This window comes from Populus alba, chromosome 16, assembly GCF_005239225.2.
Source record: "Populus alba chromosome 16, ASM523922v2, whole genome shotgun sequence".
Classification (NCBI taxonomy): Eukaryota; Viridiplantae; Streptophyta; class Magnoliopsida; order Malpighiales; family Salicaceae; genus Populus; species Populus alba.
The window spans coordinates 1,348,606-1,367,502 of NC_133299.1; the positions used below are offsets into that span (position 1 = coordinate 1,348,606).

An 18,897-nucleotide genomic window follows, 5' to 3' on the forward strand; every position below is an offset into this window, starting at 1 on the left:
ATAAAAACTTTGTTAAATCAATCCATAACTTTTAAAAGTGCAAAAAACCACTTTAAAACCCTAAATCAACTCAAAACTAAAAATATTTCCAAGCTTAAACTTTTTATAGACGTGAAGAAAATTATTAAAAAATAAAATTATGAATTAAAATTCTACATAACAATATCAATTCTTTTCAACTTCAGGTTTATCTTTTTAACTTGCTATTTTTTAGTATATTGTTTCCTTCTATGTCAACTATATTATTTATGTGATGACCTCAAAACTTTTTAAATTTAGAAAATAAAAAAGGGATCACTTTGACAACCCTGGAGTTTCAAAGTTTCTAATTTCTAAACTTTTGTTTTATCAAATTCATAGAAAACAAAAGCTTTCCAAGCAATGAAACACAAAAGAAAGATACTAATAAAATAGAAAACTACTAGAAATCTTTTTCCATTTTATTTATTAAAGAAACTTGAAACTACGACGAAGGCTGATAATGTAATATCTCAGTGGTATAAAACAAGGGGTTAGATTTCTAGCCCTCGAGCCAAGTCCTGCACTCCTTTTTATGCTCTAAGATCGCTCCTATTCTTGACCACTTTATGGTTACTTGAGGAATATTCGAGTATCGATGGTAGTGAGTGATTGATTGAAGGTGTCGACGTCAAGAGCAAACGGAGCTCTGATGACAAGAACTGTGATTAAGAAACTTTCATCTCGATCAAGCAAGCGTTTCGCAAACTCGATGATGGATACAAGGTGGCCAATTCCAGGAGAAGGGACTAGAACTAGCTGTGCTTTCTTCATTTTGGAGCTATGGCTTATGGCAGTATGGTGGTAAGTTGCTATTTCTTGTTCTTGATTTTATTTTATTTTTGTTTTTAGCCCACCATAATAGAGCTGGACTCAGGGCTGGGCTAATGTTCTAGCCCACAGCAACCATGACTGGTTACTCGCCTACAGTAACCAGTTAATTAATTATCCGGTTACTGTTAGCATAGCTGGTGGATGTGTATAGAATAATTTTTTGGTTGAAGGTATTGATCTTTTTCTTTTTCTTCAAGCTGTGGAAACAGAAACAGATGGTTCTTGATGGAGCGGCCTTTCTATCGTCTTTAACGGCTGTTTCGCAATTGCAGTGTTTGGACTTGGCTCAAGAACTGCACGGCGCCTTTGTAATTAAGAATCTAGCAGTATTACCAGTGATGATGCTGATTGCAGTAATTGTAACATATTCAGGTCAGTCTTTTAAAAAGGCAATCTTTGTCTAATTATTCAGGTCAGTCTCTTATCTACATGGTCTACGGTAACATATTCAGATTCTTTCTGGAAGAATTTTGTTGCAGCTTGGATTGGTCTGGTATTATTCATGGCTCTCTTCATATCATGCAACATACTAGAATTTGATGACCTTCTGGCTAGAATTAGTATGAGAACAGAAAGAAAAGGCCCTAGGCGATAATAGACGATGTTGCCATCTGAACAAAAGTTAAGGCTATTCACAAGAGAAGCACCTATCTTGAATTTTCAGCAAGAGCTTTGCAAGCCACACATTCATTTAGTCCCCACTCAAATAAAGACCACAAACTAATTATCTTCTAATACCATCCTGGCCAGCACACTAGCTCATCAGTTATCTTCAACATTGCTGGAAAAAAAAAAAAAAACCAAAAAACTGAAGCAAAACACATAACGAAATATCTACTACATGAAGAAATCACAGCTTGTTTTTGTCCCTTCACCAGGTGTTGGTCACCTTGTACCGGCAGTTGAGATTGCAAAACTCATGGTTAAACGTGATGACAGACTCTCCATAACTGTTCTTGTCATGAAACGCCCACCATTAGACACCAAGATAAACAGGTACATTGAATCAGTCTCTCCTTCAATACCTGATCATATCCAATTCGTTGACCTCCCTAATGATGAGAAAACGAGTTCTGGCATCAACTTCCTTAGTTCATTCATCGAGAGCCAGAAACCCCACGTTAAAAATGCCGTCTTCAAGCTTGTTCAGTCTGGCTCAAGCTCCGAGTCACCTCAACTTGCTGGATTTGTTGTTGGCATGTTCTGTACAACAATGATAGACGTGGCAAACGAATTTGGTGTTCCTTCATATGTTTTCTTTGCTTCAAGTGCCGCTGCTCTCAGTCTTATGCTTTATATGCAGGCTCTAAATGATGAGAAGAATGTGGACACCACCGAGTTTAAGGACTCTGATGCTGAGTTCATGTTACCAGGCATCGTTAACCCGGTTCCCGCAAAGGTTTTGCCTTCTGTAGTGTTTAATAAAGACTGGCATCCTATTTACTTCGGAAATGCAAGAAGGTTTAAAGAAGCAGAAGGTATTATGGTAAATACATATGTGGAGCTTGAATCCCAGGTAATCAACGCCTTCTCCGATGGTAAAACCCCTCCTTTGTACCCTATTGGTCCTATTTTAAATCTTAAAGGCGATGGTCATGATGTGGGTTCAGCCGAGACCAATAAAAATAAGGACATCATGGAATGGCTTGATGATCAACCTCCATCATCAGTGGTTTTCCTGTGCTTTGGGAGCATGGGAAGCTTTAGTGAGGAACAATTAAAAGAGATTGCAAGTGCATTGGAGCAAAGCGGGTATAGGTTCTTGTGGTCCGTGCGCCAACCTCCACCGAAGGGTAAGATGGGATTCCCAACCGATTATGCAAATCCAGAGGAAGCTGTGCCCACGGGATTCTTAGATCGTACGGCTGGGATTGGGAAGGTTATTGGATGGGCTCCTCAAGTGGCCATTTTAGCTCATCCAGCTATCGGTGGGTTTGTATCACATTGTGGTTGGAATTCTATACTAGAGAGCTTATGGTTTGGTGTTCCAATTGCTGCATGGCCATTGTTTTCAGAGCAACAACTAAATGCCTTCGAGATGATGATTGAACTGGGATTAGCAACAGAGATTAAAATGGATTATAGGAAGGATTTTAGAGCTGAAAACGAAGTGATTGTGAGTGCTGATATTATAGAGAAAGGAATAATGTCTGTTATGGAGCAGGATAGCGAAGTAAGGAAGAAGGTGAAAGCCATGAGTGAAATGGGCAAGAAGGCTTTGCTGGATGGTGGATCTTCGCACTCAATCCTCGGTCGTTTAATTGAAGATATGATGAACAATTTGAAATGAAGAAACAAAAACAGTTTGTAAGTTTGTTTATTTTTGAGACATTTCTAATATATTTGAACAGCTCATCTGATTTCCAAATCATAACTTGCTCCATTGAAACAAATGTTCTTAATTTCCTTTTCTTTTTAGGCATTTACGTTTCGATGATGAATTCTGACTTTCAGAACCCAACATATTTGCCAAAAAGCATCATGTTTCATCAAGTATGAGTAGTCTTTAAACTAGTTAAAAAGTTAGTACCATGGGGTCATCAGCTAAGGAGCTTAGCTCCTTCCTCTGTCCATGCTTGAATGCCACCACCGAATCACACTGCCATGAAAGTCAATCCATCATTCTCTAATTTGATGAACTGAATGGTCAAAGTTTTTTCCACACATCACGAACTCCTTCAAACCAAACATCAATAAAAGAAAGAATCGAGTCTCTTGTAGCCAAGTTTTTAGTGAATGCAGAAAACAGAGCTGGTGTTTGTCCCTTCCCCAGGGATTGGCCACGTTGTTCCACTGGTGGAGTTAGCAAAACTCCTTGTTCACCATGATCGATGACAGAATTTTCAACACTGTTATCATCATCAGGATAGCTTTGGACTTCAAAATCAGCAAATACACTGAGTCACTCACTGCCACTACCATATTCACTCGTATCCAATTCGTTGACCTGCCCAGCGATAAAACAAACGCATCAAATGATCATCCCTCCAAATTTATCACTTCTTCGATTGAAAGCCAAAAGCCCCACCTCAAAGAATTTGTTTCAAACCTCATAACTCCGTCCGAGTACAGCTGTATGCAGAGTGTGAAGGTGAATATGTAGTAAAACTATAAATGAGATATTTTAAAATATTTAAGAAATATATTTTTTGTCGCACCCGATATCGTGGCGGCCTTAAAAATTAATTCTCGAATTATGGAAAAAGAACAAATTTCAGGCATCGTGTTCTTTTAGGGGAAAAGGTATTTGTTTAAAGAGTCGCCACCTAGTATTATGGTCACTAGGAACCCTAACTGGTCAACAGAGATTCTATGATCCGAGACTGGTTACGTAAAAGGGAAGATATTATCACCCCTTAAACGTCCTACCTAAAGTAGACTGCATTGCTGGTCTTTGTTATTAATTGCTAACATCTTTATTGGTTTGTACTATGATTTCTTGTGTACAATATTCCTGACTCTGGCGCCAGTGAATATTCAAATACGGATATTTCCAACTCTGGCGTTGGTAAATATTACATAGGTGTCAAAATAAGTGAATTCATATCATCATTTTATTATATTCCTGACTCTGGCGTCAGTGAATAAACAAGTAGAAATCAATTTATTTCTTTATCAAATTATTTTTTATGTGAAACAAAATAAAATAAAATAAATTTATCCTAGTATTTTTTTTTTTATTCCCGACTCTGGCGTCGGTGAATATACTAAATAAATTTATCCTATTTTATTTTATGTGTTTTTTTTGTCAATGAATAATAAAAAATTTCATTTATGTATATATTTTTTTTACACAATTTTTATTATATATTTTTATTATTTTATATTTTTTTACCTTTTTTTTTTTTTGGGCTGGGCTGGGCTAAATCCAGCCCAACAAGTATATATATTTTTGGGCTGGGCTCAGCTCAGCCCCACAAGGGCTGGGCTGAACCCAGCCTGTCCGGCACATGATGCACGCGTGAAAACAGATCACGCGTGCATCAACAGTGCGAAGGTAATTAAATTACCTTCGCACTGTTCAAACAATTATTTGAACACGAAGAGCAGAGAAAAAATGAAAAAGGAAACGAACCTGTTTCTGGAGATTGAAGAAGATTGCAATGCTGGTCGGGCTGCTTTGAGTCGACTGCTTTCGGTTTCTGGCGATGCTGAAGCAGGTTGAAGCAATGGTGTGGCTCGACTGCTCTATCAACGATCTACGGTTCGGTGATCAATTGGGTTTCTGTAGGGGTGAAAACAGTTCGGATGAAAACTGATTTCTAGAAGAGATGAAATCTGGTTGGTGATACTATTCTTCCTCTGTTTCTTTCTTTGTGTTTTGTTTGCTCTGTTTTTTTTTTTTGATTAATTGCTCTGTTTTTGGGTTCGGTTTCCTGTTCTTATCTCTGTTTTTCTGGGTAAATTCCCGGGGGCTTGGCTTTGTCAATTGTTGGGTATTTATAGGGATCAATTTTCCTACCCCTCAGCCTCACGTCTCTCCTTTTGATAAGCATGACTGAGGGAGACGGTTCCTGCTAGGACTCCGAATTCAAAGTGCAATCTTTATCTCGTCGGGTTGTAATTATCATGAAGATAATTCTTGCTTTTTGTATTTTGAATGGGTTAGGATACTGGTGTTTCACGCTTTTGTTTCCTTCTTTGCAGGCGGATGTTCGGTGTTTTGGAGACGAAGATGACGGACAGCACCTGATTGAAACGGTGCTGTTTTGGGCTGAGAATGGTTATTTCCAATCTAGTCCTTGAAGTTTCTAAATCCTTGCATTCGAACCCCTGGTCTTTTAATTTTCAAGATTTACCCTCCTTAAAATAAATTTAACAATAATTGGGTCAAAATTTGGTTACAACAGTTGCCCCCTCTTTACAATGCTTACGGTGCAAATGCATTAGAAAATTTATTTTCTTTTGCCTTGGTATAGTAAGTTTTGTAAAGAAGAATAATTGTGAAAACCCTTCCCCCCTTTTTATTGATTTTTTTCTTTTATTTTTGTTTTTGTTTTTGTTTTTGTTGTTTTTTTTTTTTTTGTGATGGTATATTGTAATGAGTTACCGGCTCAGATGGTCACATTGTAATGGGTTACCTGCCCAGTATAAGATGGTATATTGTAATGGGTTACCGACCCAAATGGTCACATTGTAATGGGTTACCTGCCCAGTATAGGATGGTATATTGTAATGGGTTACCGACCCAAATGGTCACATTGTAATGGGTTACCTGCCCAGTTGGTAAATTGTAATGGGTTACCAGCCCAGGTGGTCACATTGTAATGGGTCACCTGCCCAGTTGGTAAATTGTAATGGGTTACCAGCCCAGGTGGTCACATTGTAATGGGTTACCTGCCCAGTTGGTAAATTGTAATGGGTTACCTGCCTAGTTGGTCACATTGTAATGGGTTACCTGCCCAGTTGGTATATTGTAATGGGTTACCTGCCCAGTTGGTCACATTGTAATGGGTTACCTGCCCAGTTGGTAAATTGTAATGGGTTACCAGCCCAGATGGTCACATTGTAATGGGTTACCTGCCCGATGGAAAAATACATGTTTATATATATATAAGACGAGGGCTCGAAGGCGCGCTCGAATGGAGATAAGACAAGGACTCGAAGGCGCGCTCAAATGGAGGTAGGATAGAAAATGCACTACCTTTGATGGTCGAGGGCTCAAAGGCGTGCTCGAAAATAAATAAGACAAGGGCTCAAAGGCGCGCTTAAATGTAAGACGAGGGCTCGAAGGCGCGCTTGAATGGAGGTAGGATAAAAAAATGCACTACCTTTGATGGTCGAGGACTTGAAGGCATGCTTGAAAAGAACTCAGACGAGGGCTCGAAGGCGCGCTCGAATGGAGGTAGGATAGGAAATGCACTACCTATGATGGTCGAGGGCTCGAAGGCGCGCTAAAAAAGAAATAAGACGAGGGCTCGAAGGCGCGCTCGAATGTAAGACGAGGGCTCGAAGGCGCGCTCGAATGGAGGTAGGATAGAAAATGCACTACCTTTGATGGTCGAGGGCTCGAAGACGTGCTCGAAAAGAACTCAGACGAGGGCTCGAAGGCACGCTCGAATTGAGGTAGGATAGGAAATGCACTACCTATGATGGTTGAGGCTGAAAAGTGGTGAAAAAATACAGAGATTTTTCTGGTGGCCTAATTCTCATGGGCGGCCTGCCCAGGTTGAAAAATTCTCAAAAAATAAAAAATTTCAACAGCAATTTTGATCTTTGGCCATTTCAAGTTGGCCTTCCACTTGATGGATTTCGTTGGAATTTTCTCATATGAAATTTGCAAAACTCATTGTCCAATGTCTCAAAGTTAAATGATATGCATGCATCTTTACCTGATTTGAAATATAGGCCCCCATTTCTTCATAGTCTTCTTGTTGATTGATTGGTGAGATCTTGCTAACTGATTTGAGTCATCTTTGTAGTTTAGCTTTCGAGCCCACTCGAGTTGGCCCATGTAAGTCTATTTCCAAATTTGTTTGCACAACTCAGCATTTATGGTGCCCATCGTGACCCACTTGCTTGCTAGAGATTTTCTGATTCGTCAGATAATTTGAGAGGATTATTCATTACCCCTCGTCTCACTGCTAAAAAAAAAATTTGGTATCACTTGCTGAAAGGATCGAGCTGTCTTTTGTAAACCAAAATGCCCCTTGTCTGGTTGAAGGAAATTACCATCTCCTTTTCTAGAATCTTTCCTTTTAAACACAATGTTGCCCCCTTGTATTGGTTATTGCCCCTAAGTGTGCTTCTGTCAGCGACTCAGATAAATAAATGTTTTAAAAGGTCATTCTCTCATTTCTCTTCTTTTCAGTTTGGTGGAGGAATATGGGTCTAGAATGAATCTTGAAATCTTGATCTTGCATTTTGAAAACAAAAATTATTTCGATGTGAGTCAAATAACGATTTGCTTTTGAAATCTTGCAACTCCTTGGTTACTTTCTTTATGGGAAAAGAGATTATTTGCTCTTGTGTTTGGTATCGAGGTCTTCGGTGAAAATATATCATGAGATGACCCTTTTGTTTCGAAGTGAAGGACTCGAGAAAAAGCTCGAGGTTTGGTAAGAGAAAAACTTGTCTCTTTTTGAACATTTATTTTTATCAGCATGAATAATAATGAGTAGTTTATTCTTGATGTCATGAATCTTATGAAAAAGTATTCTTTGCATTTTGAGAGCATTGTTTATTGTTCTAGATTGCTTGCTTGCTTGATTAGAAAGGACTTCTCTAGGTACGTAACGTAGGCTTTGGTTTTTGGCTATGAAAGAAAAGGATTTATAAGGCTCAAAGAGTGTTTCAGGGTTTCAAAGACTGAAGATCATGATCAATAGTTTGACTTTTGACGTCACTCATATTTTCCTTTGCTGCTCTTCTTTGATTTGCCCCCCCTTTTTTCTTTTTCATTGCTTTGCTAGAGCATACTCATTTTATCTTGGTTATCACTTTTTCTTGTGATCTGGGCATGCCCCCTAGTATTGGAGTTTCTTGGGCTCTTTTGCCTTTTGGCTTTCTCACGGCTTTATCCTCCTTCTTGATCGTCGAAATTTCACTTGCCCCTTGCTTTGCTAGAGCATACTCATTTTATCTTGGTTATCACTTTTTCTTGTGATTTGGGCATGCCCCCTAGTATTGGAGTTTCTTGGGCTCTTTTGCTTTTTGCCTCTCTCACGGCTTTATCCTCTTTCTTGATCATTGAAATTTCACTTGCCCCCAGTGTAGGGTGTGATCTTAGTCGAGATTTTTCTTATGAAATTATTCAGGCTCAAAAAGGGTTTGCAAGGGATGTACTTATTTTTAGAATGTGAAAGGAATAACAAAGATGGCCTTTCCTCATTTCAAGCGCAAGTGGCTATGATCAATAAACTTTGACCTCGTATAATGTGATGGTTTATTCTTTGCAAAGATGTCTTTCATGAGTTATGAGCAACCAGTTCACTACATACCATTATTCATACATTTAAAAACACAGTATTCAAGAGTCATGGGGTAAGGGTATTTTTTCTTTTCCTTTTTTAGTTTGGTCACCTCTATGAAGGAGTTGTTTGATTCACTTGTCATTCTGCAAGTAGAATGTTAAAAATATCATTTTTTTTTTGAATAAACATCAAACCATTTTCGAAATCAAAATACCAGATCAATTTTTTTCAAAATTCCATCAGTGAAACTGATTTTAGTAAAAGTAATGAATGGAATCTATGAGATTATGCGAGGCTTCAAGGGTGTATTTATTGATTCTTTGAAATCAATAACATTTATGAGAGAGAGAAAAGATATGCAAAGTGAATTTCTTGGCCAAACTTTTATTGATTTGATGAGAACTTATACAGTCATCAATGACTCAACAATCATGGATAATATTTCTTTACAGAATCAGAATTCACTGGCCTACTCAAATCTTCTCCATCCATTCCTGTTAATATCAATGCTCCTCCGGAAAATGCCTTCTTTACTACATAAGGACCTTCATAATTGGGTGCCCATTTGCTGTGGTTCTCACTAGGTAGTAATAAGATTTTTCTCAATACAAGATCTCCTTCTTTAAACTCTCTTGATCGAACTTTTCTGTCATATGCTCTTGCTATCCTGTTTTGATACAGTTGGTGGTGACAAATCGCCGCTAATCTCTTCTCACTGATCATATTTAACTGTTCATATCATATCTCAGCCCATTTAGCCTCTTCTAGCTCAGACTCCATTAGGACCCTTAGAGAAGGAATCTCTACTTCCAAGGGCATCACTGCCTTCATTCTGTAAACTAGTGAATAAGGTGTAGCCCCAGTTGACGTCCTTATTGCTGTTTGATATGCATGTAGAGCATAAGGCAGCCATTCCTGCCAATCTTTGTAAGTAACCACCATTTTCTGGACAATCTTCTTTATGTTCTTGTTAGCAGCTTCAACAACATCATTCATCTTTGGTCTGTAAGGTGATGAATTGGAATGCTTGATTTTCCATTTCGTGCATAATTCCACAATCATCTTCCCATTGAAGTTCTTGGCGTTATCGGTTACTATCCTTTCTGGCAGACCATACCTACAAATCAGGTCTCTCTCAATGAATCGCTTGACCACCTTCTGAGTCACATTAGCATATGAGCAGGCCTCTACCCACTTTGTAAAGTAATCAATTGCAACCAAGATAAATCGATGCCCATTACTAGCTTTTGGATTAATAGGCCCAATCACATATATTCCCCACATCGCGAATGGCCAAGGTGACACCATATTGAATAAGGGCACTGGGGGTGCATTGATTTTGTCGCTATACACCTGACATTTATGACATTTTCGGACAAATTCTATACAATCCTTCTCCATGGTCAACCAAAAATACCCAGCTCTTTGCATTTGTCTCGCCATCATGTGTCCATTTGCATGGGTGGTGCAAATTCCTCCATGCACTTCATACAAGGCTTTATTGGCTTCTGATCTGTCTAGACATCTTAGTAGAGTCCCATCAAATGACCTTTTGTATAAGATTTCTCCATCTATAAAGTATTCCATTGCCATTCTTCTCAGAGTCTTCTTATCTGTTTTTGAAGCTTCAAAAGGATATTCCCGATATTGGATGAATCTTTTTATATCTGCATACCAAGGACTTCCATCCACTTCTTCTTCTACTAAACAACAATGAGCAGGAGAACTTCTGATATCAATACCTATAGGATGTACTCTGATACCGCAATCAATTGTGGCCATGGAGGCTAAGGTTGCTAAAGCATCTGCAAACTGATTCTTATCCCTTCCTAAATGATTGAACTCTATCTCTTCAAAGTCTTTAGCCAATTTGGAGAGATATTCTTGATATGGTTTCAATTTCTCATCTTTTGTCTGCCATTCCCCCTTTATCTGGCAGATTATCAACATAGAGTCTCCATATACCTCTAATTTCCTTATCTTTAACTCTAATGCAGCTTCCAATCCATGAATACAAGCCTCATATTCAGCTGTGTTGTTTGTGCAATTGAACTGCAACTTAATGGATATAGGATATTGTTTTCCTTCTGGAGAAATTATTACAGCACCAGCTCCATTACCAGATATATTCACCGCACCATCAAAGTACATGGTCCACCAATCACCTTCTATTACCAGCACATCTTCATCAGGGAAGTCAAAATTTAATGGCTCATAGTCTTCAATAGCATTATCAGCTAAATGATCTGCGATTGCACTTCCTTTCACAGATTTTCTTGTCTTATAAATGATATCATATTCAGCCAACAACACTTGCCATCTGGCGAGCCTATTTGACATGTATGGTTTTTCAAAGATATATTTGATAGGATCTACCTTTGAAATTAACCAAGTGGTATAGTATAGCATATACTGTCGGAGCCTTTTCGCACTCCAAACCAAACCACAACACAACTTCTCAATCATGCTATAACGAGATTCACACTCAGTGAATTTCTTACTCAGGTAGTAGATGGCTTGCTCCTTTCTCCCAGACTCATCATGTTGGCCAAGCACACAGCCCATTGCTGATTCAGTCACTGTTAAATACAAAATGAGAGGCTTTCCCGGCATCGGTGGCACCAATAGAGGTGGTTTCTGCAAATATTGTTTAATCTTATCAAAGGCTTCTTGACAGTCCTCATCCCATACTCCGGGGTTTCTCTTTCGAAGTAATCGAAAGATTGGTTCACAAGTGACTGTAAGCTGTGAAATAAATCGAGCAATGTAATTTAAACGTCCTAAAAATCCTCGAACCTCTTTCTCAGTTTTAGGAGCTGACATAGCTTGTATGGCCTTCACTTTATCAGGATCTACTTCTATGCCATTATTGCTCACCATAAATCCCAATAACTTCCCAGACTTCACCCCAAATGTGCATTTTGCAGGGTTTAGCTTTAATTGATATTTTCTCAGCCTTTCAAATAACTTCTTCAGAGCTGGGATATGGTTTTCCTCATCCTTAGACTTAGCAATCATATCATCCACATAGACTCAATTTCTTTATGCATCATATCATGAAATAGTGTCACCATTGCTCTTTGATAAGTTGCCCCAGCATTTTTCAGTCCAAATGGCATAACTTTATAGCAATATGTTCCCCACGGGGTAACAAATGTTGTTTTTTTCTTGTCTTGCTCGGCCATTTTAATCTGATTATACCCAGAGAAACCATCCATAAAAGAATAAGTAGAACTCTTAGCAACATTATCTGCTAATACATTTATGTGGGGTAAAGGAAAATTATCCTTCGGGCTTGCCTTATTCAAATCTCGGAAATCCACACATACCCTGATTTTGTTGTCTTTCTTGGGTACTACTACGATATTGGACACCCATTGAGAATAATCAACTACTTCCAAGAATCCAGCATCCCACTATTTTGTTATCTCTTCTTTCACTTTGATTAGTATATCCGGCCTTGTCCTCCTCAACTTTTGCTTAACCGGCTTACAACCTTCTATCAAAGGTAGTTTATGTACCACAATATCAGTATCCAGACCAGGCATATCAGCGTATGACCAGGCAAAAACATCAATGTATTCTTGTAAAAGAGCAATCAATTCACTTCTAACGTCAGCAGAGATTAGCTTCCCTATTTTCAACTCTCTTTTATTATGTAATGTGCCCACATTTATCAGTTCTAGTTCTTCTTTTGCAGGTTTCCATGTGCGATCAGATTGTTCCGTTAACTTTGCGAATTCATGAATATCCTCCTCACCAAATTCTTCCTCATCCATGGCAATTATAGTTTCATCAAAGTTAGGCCAATTATCCACAGTGCAATCAGTTTGTGGGGTGTACAACGATCCGTTTTCAGATTCCCTGAAAGCGGAAAGTGTTTTGGTTATGAGTGTATAGTTCTGGGAAAGTAAATAAATGAACAGAGGGAAAAAAAACACGATTGAAAGAAAATATGCATGATCTCATTGAAACTTAAAGGATAGAAAGGCTCAACCACAAAACCTTATTGCCGATCTCTTGAGCCATGATGATTTGGCAAGGCACAATTATTCAAACAATACAAAAAATGAAAAACAACGAATAAGCAATCAAAACATTACTTTTTGAAAACAATCGGGACTTTTTGAATTTCCCAATTTGCTAAATCTTCTCCCTCGGCCAATTTCCTCACGAATTCTGATGAGTCATCTTCCAAGACACCAATAGTCAGCTGGGGAAACTGTTCATGAGCATTATCCTCTTCCTTTAAATCTTGTTCACCGACGTATTCAAGATAATTAATAGTAGCATCATTGAATTCTTTTCTTAGTTCCCCCTCATAATCCTCTGTTTTTATCACATATGCAGATCTTGGGAATGTTACATGGATTGGTGGGATCTCTATTCGGTCTTCATCTGGTTCTCTTCTCTCAATTCGGGCTATTCTCTTTTCTCTTCTAATTTCAGCTGCTCTTTTGAAATCTGCTTTTCCAGGCTTAAACCCTAAGCCAAACCTTTGATCTGCGCACTTCATTTTTATCACATTAATCCTCTCAGGCATTCCGGTAGTATGGTCATATTGAAATGGCAATCCACGCTTTAAGAAGTATTTAGCAGCCATTTTTGCTGCTTCGGAAATTTCTGGCTTTCGCCGCACCGTATTTTCTAGTACCCATTCAGCATTTACAACTTCAAATGCATGCAGATTTTCATCCTTACTTTCTTCAGTTTCTATGTAAGGGATCGAGACATTTTTTATCATTGATAAAGTTTCCTCAGCTCTCACAGTCACCAAATTCCCATTGATGATAAACTTGACCCGTTGATGTAAAGAAGATGCGACAGCTCGGGCTGCATGGATCCAAGGTCTCCCCAGTAAAATGCTATATGAAGGATGAATGTCTATTACTTGTAATGTGACTTGAAATGGTTGTGGGCCAATGATTAGTTCAACATCAATACTCCCAATGATTGGTCTAGATGACCCATCATATGCCCTGGCAGTCATGGTACTTGGCTTCATATGAGAAGCATCAACTGGCATTTTATCGAGTACATGTTTTGGCAATACATTAAGAGCAGAACCATTATCTATAAGCACCTTAGCAATCACACAATCCTTGCATTTTACCGTGATATGCAATGGTTTATTATGACCGGTTCCTTCATGATCCAGCTTATCATCGGTAAAATAAAGGTAATTGGTGGCTTGAATCCGACCCACCAAATGTCCTATGGAATCTTGTGTGATATCCTGAGGAACATATGCTTCATTAAGAACCTTCTGAAGGGAGTTCCTATGCAATTCTGAACTTAATATTAATGACAACAAAGAAATCCTAGCGGGTGTTTTCTTTAGCTGATCAACCATACTATATTCGTTGTGCTTCATCAATTTCAGAAATTCATTAGCCTCTTCATCACTTACTGGTTTATTAACCTCATCTGTCCTTGTCAATTCTGCCGTATCCTTTCCTTTGGCTTTTCTATGGTTTTCCAACTCTTCAGGAGTAAAACATCTCCCACTCCGAGTGAGTCCTCCTACTTCCGCATGGAAAACAGGGGCAGGCTTTGTGCTGTGAAAGGAATAACCATAATTATAGGGTTGGGCATTATAGCTTCCGCTAACAATGTTCGTAGGCTTTGTTAGGATCATTTTTGGCGGACCCCTTTCAGTTGGTATGTATCTACAAACTTCTACTTTTTTGTTACAACCAGTCATTGTTCCTACTAACTCATCTTCTTTGGGTTTCATCAATCTTAACATTCCCAACGCCATCATATTTTCTACCTCCAAATGAAACTCCTCGCACGAGTCAATATCATGCCCAAACTGCTGATGATATTCACAATATTCATTCGCATTCCCTACAGATTGTATTTTGATTGGTGTCTTTAGATAATCTGTTTGCCTTAACATCCCATACAATCTATCCATAGTCACCCTTAAAGGTGTTGTACCTCCCTTTCCTATCTCCAAGCTATTAACTCCCCCACCTCCAGAAGCGTGATTTGGTAGAGGGTTAAAATTCACATTTGGAGACTCATCAAAAGAAATCCACCCAGCTTTGATGAGCTGAAGGATTTTTCTTTTGAATGCAACACATCCATCAATATGATGACCAACAGCACCAGCATGGTATTCACATTTTTGATCGGGTTTATACCAAAAGGGAAATGGTGGTTGTAAAGGTTCTAAGGGAACAGGTGCTACCTGACCAATACTAAGCAATCTTTGGTGCAGTTCAGTAAGAGACATGGGTAATGGTGGAAGTTGCACTTGATTTATTGGAAAATTTCTTCTCGGGAGGTAGGCATTATCGGTTTGGTTGTTTATTGGGTTATTTTGGGTGTTTGTAGGTGAGGAGAATTTTATATTGGATATAGAGGGGGTAGGTGTAATACTTTTGGAGCTATAATTATCTTGGTAAGTGTTCTTCCCTCTACTTTCCCTTTCAACATTGTGAACTTCCGCTTCTTTTCTTTTTCCAATAAAACCTCTTTTTTCAGTAGGATCCACGATCCTACCTGTTCGAACAGCTTGTTCGATCCTTTCAGCTATAACAACCAAATCAGAGAAATTTTGTGCAGCACTACCTACCAAGTATTCAAAGTATGGGGTTTTGAAAGTGTTGGAAAATAAACCAGTCATCTCCCTTTCCGACAATGGAGGATTTACTTGCACGACTGATTCACGCCACCTTTGGGCATATTCTCTTACAGACTCCTTATTGCCTTTTTCGATGGCTTGCAGACTTGATCTATCTGGGGCAATGTCCATGTTGAACTTATACTGTCTAATAAAAGCTTCAGCTAAATCCTTCCATCCTTTAATCTTGGTATTATCCAAACGCATATACCAAGCAAGAGCAACATCACTTAAACTATCTTGAAAGAAATGGATCAATAACTTCTCATCATGGACTACTTCAGCCATCTTATTACAGTATGCTTTAAGATGGGTGATTGGGCATTGAGTTCCAGTATATTTAACAAATTCCGGAACTCTGAATTTTCTGGGAATAACCACATTAGGCACTAAACACATTTCAGCAGCCTTTACCAGATCATACAAACCCTTCCCCTCTATTGCCTTCATTCTTTCTTCTAAAGCAGCTAGTTTTTCCTGACCATTTTCCTCTATGATATTGTTCCTTTGAGGTTCTTCTTCTATCAACACAGTATGGGGGACTCTCATTGGATGTGTTGATTGAGTATGTGCGAAAGGAGTAGTATGTTGAGGCTCAAATGGTGGAACAACAGGAGGCGGAGGTGTAAATGTTTGTTGAGAGGATGTCCTTTCTCCAACTCTAGGCCTCAAAACCTGTTCAAGCAAGCTGGTAAGACTTGCTACATCCTCTTTCAGGCTTTCCAGCTCTCTTTGGTGTTGAACCAGCTCTCTTTGGTGTTGAATTTCTAGCTGATTTCTCTCCTCATTTTCCATTTTCTTTCGTGAACGAGTATTATGAATACGTTTAAGTTGGGGACCTATATTTCACCTGTTATATGCAGAATATGACAATCTATAAGCAAATGTATGTGATGCATGAATGTGAATGCCACATATTGGATATAGATTCGCCTTTTGTTGGTGACATATGGCCGTCATTCTTTGGATATATGGGTTGAGCTTGAACTTGATATCATTGTTGCGATGCCGAGAAGAAATCTGCTTAGCTTTTTGACATTTGGGCTTTCAGCTATATACACATATCTTTGCATTGAAAAATGTGGGTCTCAGCCCTCTTATTACTTATTCAGAAACTTACAGTGAAAAATTAATCTAATCTATTACAGGAGAAAAAACACTGCCTCTAGTAGCTATTGCTTTCAAAAAAAGATCGGTGTTATCCATGCTTCTTCGATATTTCATTATATCTCCTCCCACTTGACGAGCTTCCACTCGTAATAAATGGGCTTCTGCAGCTGCTCGATTAATCTGATCTTGTAGTTCCCTTATCCTCTCAGTATGAATTAAGTTGTTTCTAGACAAAAAGTTATTGGCGTCATCCAATGTTTGATTATGTTGCTTTATCATTTTTTGGTTTCCCATAAGTTGTACGGTCTTTAATTTTTCTTTGTCCAACTTAGATCTCAACGCTTCTGCTTCAGCCTTATGACTGTTCAACTCTGCTTTATGCTCTTCGTGCATTTTAGTTAAAGCCTCTGCTCTTCCCAATTGGTCTTTCAACTTAACAATGTCTGCCCGACGCATTTTCAATATAGCTTGTGTCTTGATGGCTGACTCTTCCCAATGCTTAGCTTTTTCCATGTAATATGTCATGTCCTGATTAATTGTCTTTTGTGTTTCCAAGTCAGTCTTTGCCTTTATCAAGTCTTGACCACCAGAGTCCCTTTCTTCTTCAGCTATTTTCCTTAAACCCTTTTCTTTGGCTAGCTGCCGCTCTAAAGACACTCTATGTTCCTCATTTGCTTTAAGCTCAACTTGTAACGCTTTTACTTGTTTTCTTAATTCTTCTTCACAGTTTACTCTTTTTCTTCGAATGCCCACAGACTCAGAAACTTCTGCCATATAAGAGACTCCTCCATTACGCCATTCAGAATACTTTTCACTAACTGTAGGATTCCTTAATCCAGTCTCCTTTTTCACAAGTACCAAAGACTTCCAATCCTGTTTAATGCTCTCCAACATCTCCATGGTAGCTCCTTTGTACACTCCAGTAAATTGAGATAAACCAACCGTTCTTGGGATGCTTTGTATGCCCCCAAACTGTCTTGTAACTAAAGCAGGCGCATAGCTAATATATCCAGTCACTCCAATCAAAGGTACCCAAGGCTTCTTCCCGCAACTCATTAAGTACGTTACATTTCTCATCCAAGGAGCTCTCCAATTAACCTTGCTTCGTGGAATTCCTTGTAATTTTACCCCCCAGTCATCTTCAGAAAAAATTTTCCATTCACTTGATACCAATAACTCTAGTGGCCTTTGATCAAACCACCAAAAATTCCGGAATATTGGTGTCTCGGATTCTATATGACTTACCATCCAAATGAACAATAATGGCACACAACATCTCATAGAACCTTTTCCAGTCTTTTTGCAATGATTGAGGGACAAAAAAGTTTCAACCAAAATAGCAGCAGAAGGATTAATTTTAGTCTTCTCATACTCAACAAACAAATTGGCTGCCTCTAAACTAATAATTCCAGCAAATGAAGGGCACAAAATCAACCCAAATATTCCCAAAGCCAATATTCTGTATACTTCTACTTTAGCACATGGATTAGACTTTTTAGCAATCAACAACTCTTCTAGCCGTTTCCATCTCAAACCCCCAGAATTATTTTTTTCTCTATACAAACCCATTTGTTGGATTCCTAATAGCTTAGCAAGCTCCTCTACAGTATCCTCAGTCTTTTGATGAAAGTAAACCTTATGTATATCCTCAGGAAATTCTGTCAAAACACCATATTCTTCAATGGTAGGAACCATATCGACATCCCCAAATGTAAAACATCGATAATCAGGATCCCAGAAATGAATCAGAGCTCTTATGGCCAATGGCAGTACCGGCACATTTAAAAGATGCAAAACTCTCCCATATATCTTAGTAAATTCTGCCTCATCATCCAAGTATTTGGTGAGTGGAATCAAACGAATGGCATCATTTATTACACATCTCACCTCTTTTAGCAGCGGTATCCCACTGTCATCTAGTCTAGGGCAGTCTCCCTCAGTCATATGCAATGATTCAGATTCAAGTCCATACTCAATAGTGCTGACTTCTCGATTAACAACCATTATGTCACCCGAAATAAAAATCTTGTTATGAAATAATACATGTTAAGCTTTACTTTAGTGAAACTTACATAGGGAACAACCTAAAGGGTAAGTTCTAGTCATTACATGCTTAAGGTAGGTTGCTATCTAGTCTTTGAAAGGTCTTTCGCATGCTCAGTGATCTTCCTCGAAAGGTTGATGTGAGGCTTACAAGTAGCGTGAAGATAGAGGCCCTGAATAATATCAGTTTAGGCATACCAACCACTATCGAGTAAACAATCAGGCGAAAGTTGGATGGTTTCACGAGTCTTACCCAGGCCAAAGCCATTGGGGTACCGCTACTCTCCCACTTAACATAAAGTTTGTATAACATATATTTATTATGAAATGCGTGGTGTGTGAAGGCAC

The 18,897-nt window shown here is 38.6% G+C and overlaps 2 protein-coding genes across 5 annotated transcripts; one reads left to right on the plus strand and one right to left on the minus strand.

The window, feature by feature from the left end:
* The first annotated feature begins 504 nt into the window (after nt 1-504).
* Nucleotides 505-6,356, plus strand: LOC118037253 (anthocyanidin 3-O-glucosyltransferase 2-like). Of its 4 annotated transcripts, XM_073405310.1 has the most exons (4): nt 505-822; nt 1,050-1,224; nt 1,731-3,159; nt 5,500-6,356. In XM_073405310.1, the coding sequence occupies exons 1-3, from the start codon at nt 802-804 to the stop codon at nt 3,140-3,142; spliced, it is 1,608 nt and encodes a 535-aa protein (XP_073261411.1). In that variant the 5' UTR covers nt 505-801; the 3' UTR covers nt 3,143-3,159; nt 5,500-6,356. The 4 variants fall into 4 exon arrangements, with proteins under 4 accessions (XP_073261411.1, XP_034899054.1, XP_073261412.1 ...); XM_035043163.2 differs by lacking the exon at nt 5,500-6,356 and having other exon boundaries at nt 1,731-3,226; XM_073405311.1 differs by lacking the exon at nt 5,500-6,356 and having other exon boundaries at nt 1,062-1,224; nt 1,731-3,226.
* A 2,838-nt stretch (nt 6,357-9,194) lies between these two features.
* Nucleotides 9,195-18,510, minus strand: LOC118037299 (uncharacterized). Its single transcript, XM_035043230.1, is given in 4 exon segments — nt 9,195-11,797; nt 11,800-12,629; nt 12,869-16,235; nt 16,560-18,510. Coding segments are annotated over 4 exon segments (8,751 nt in total).
* Nucleotides 18,511-18,897: the final 387 nt, after the last annotated feature.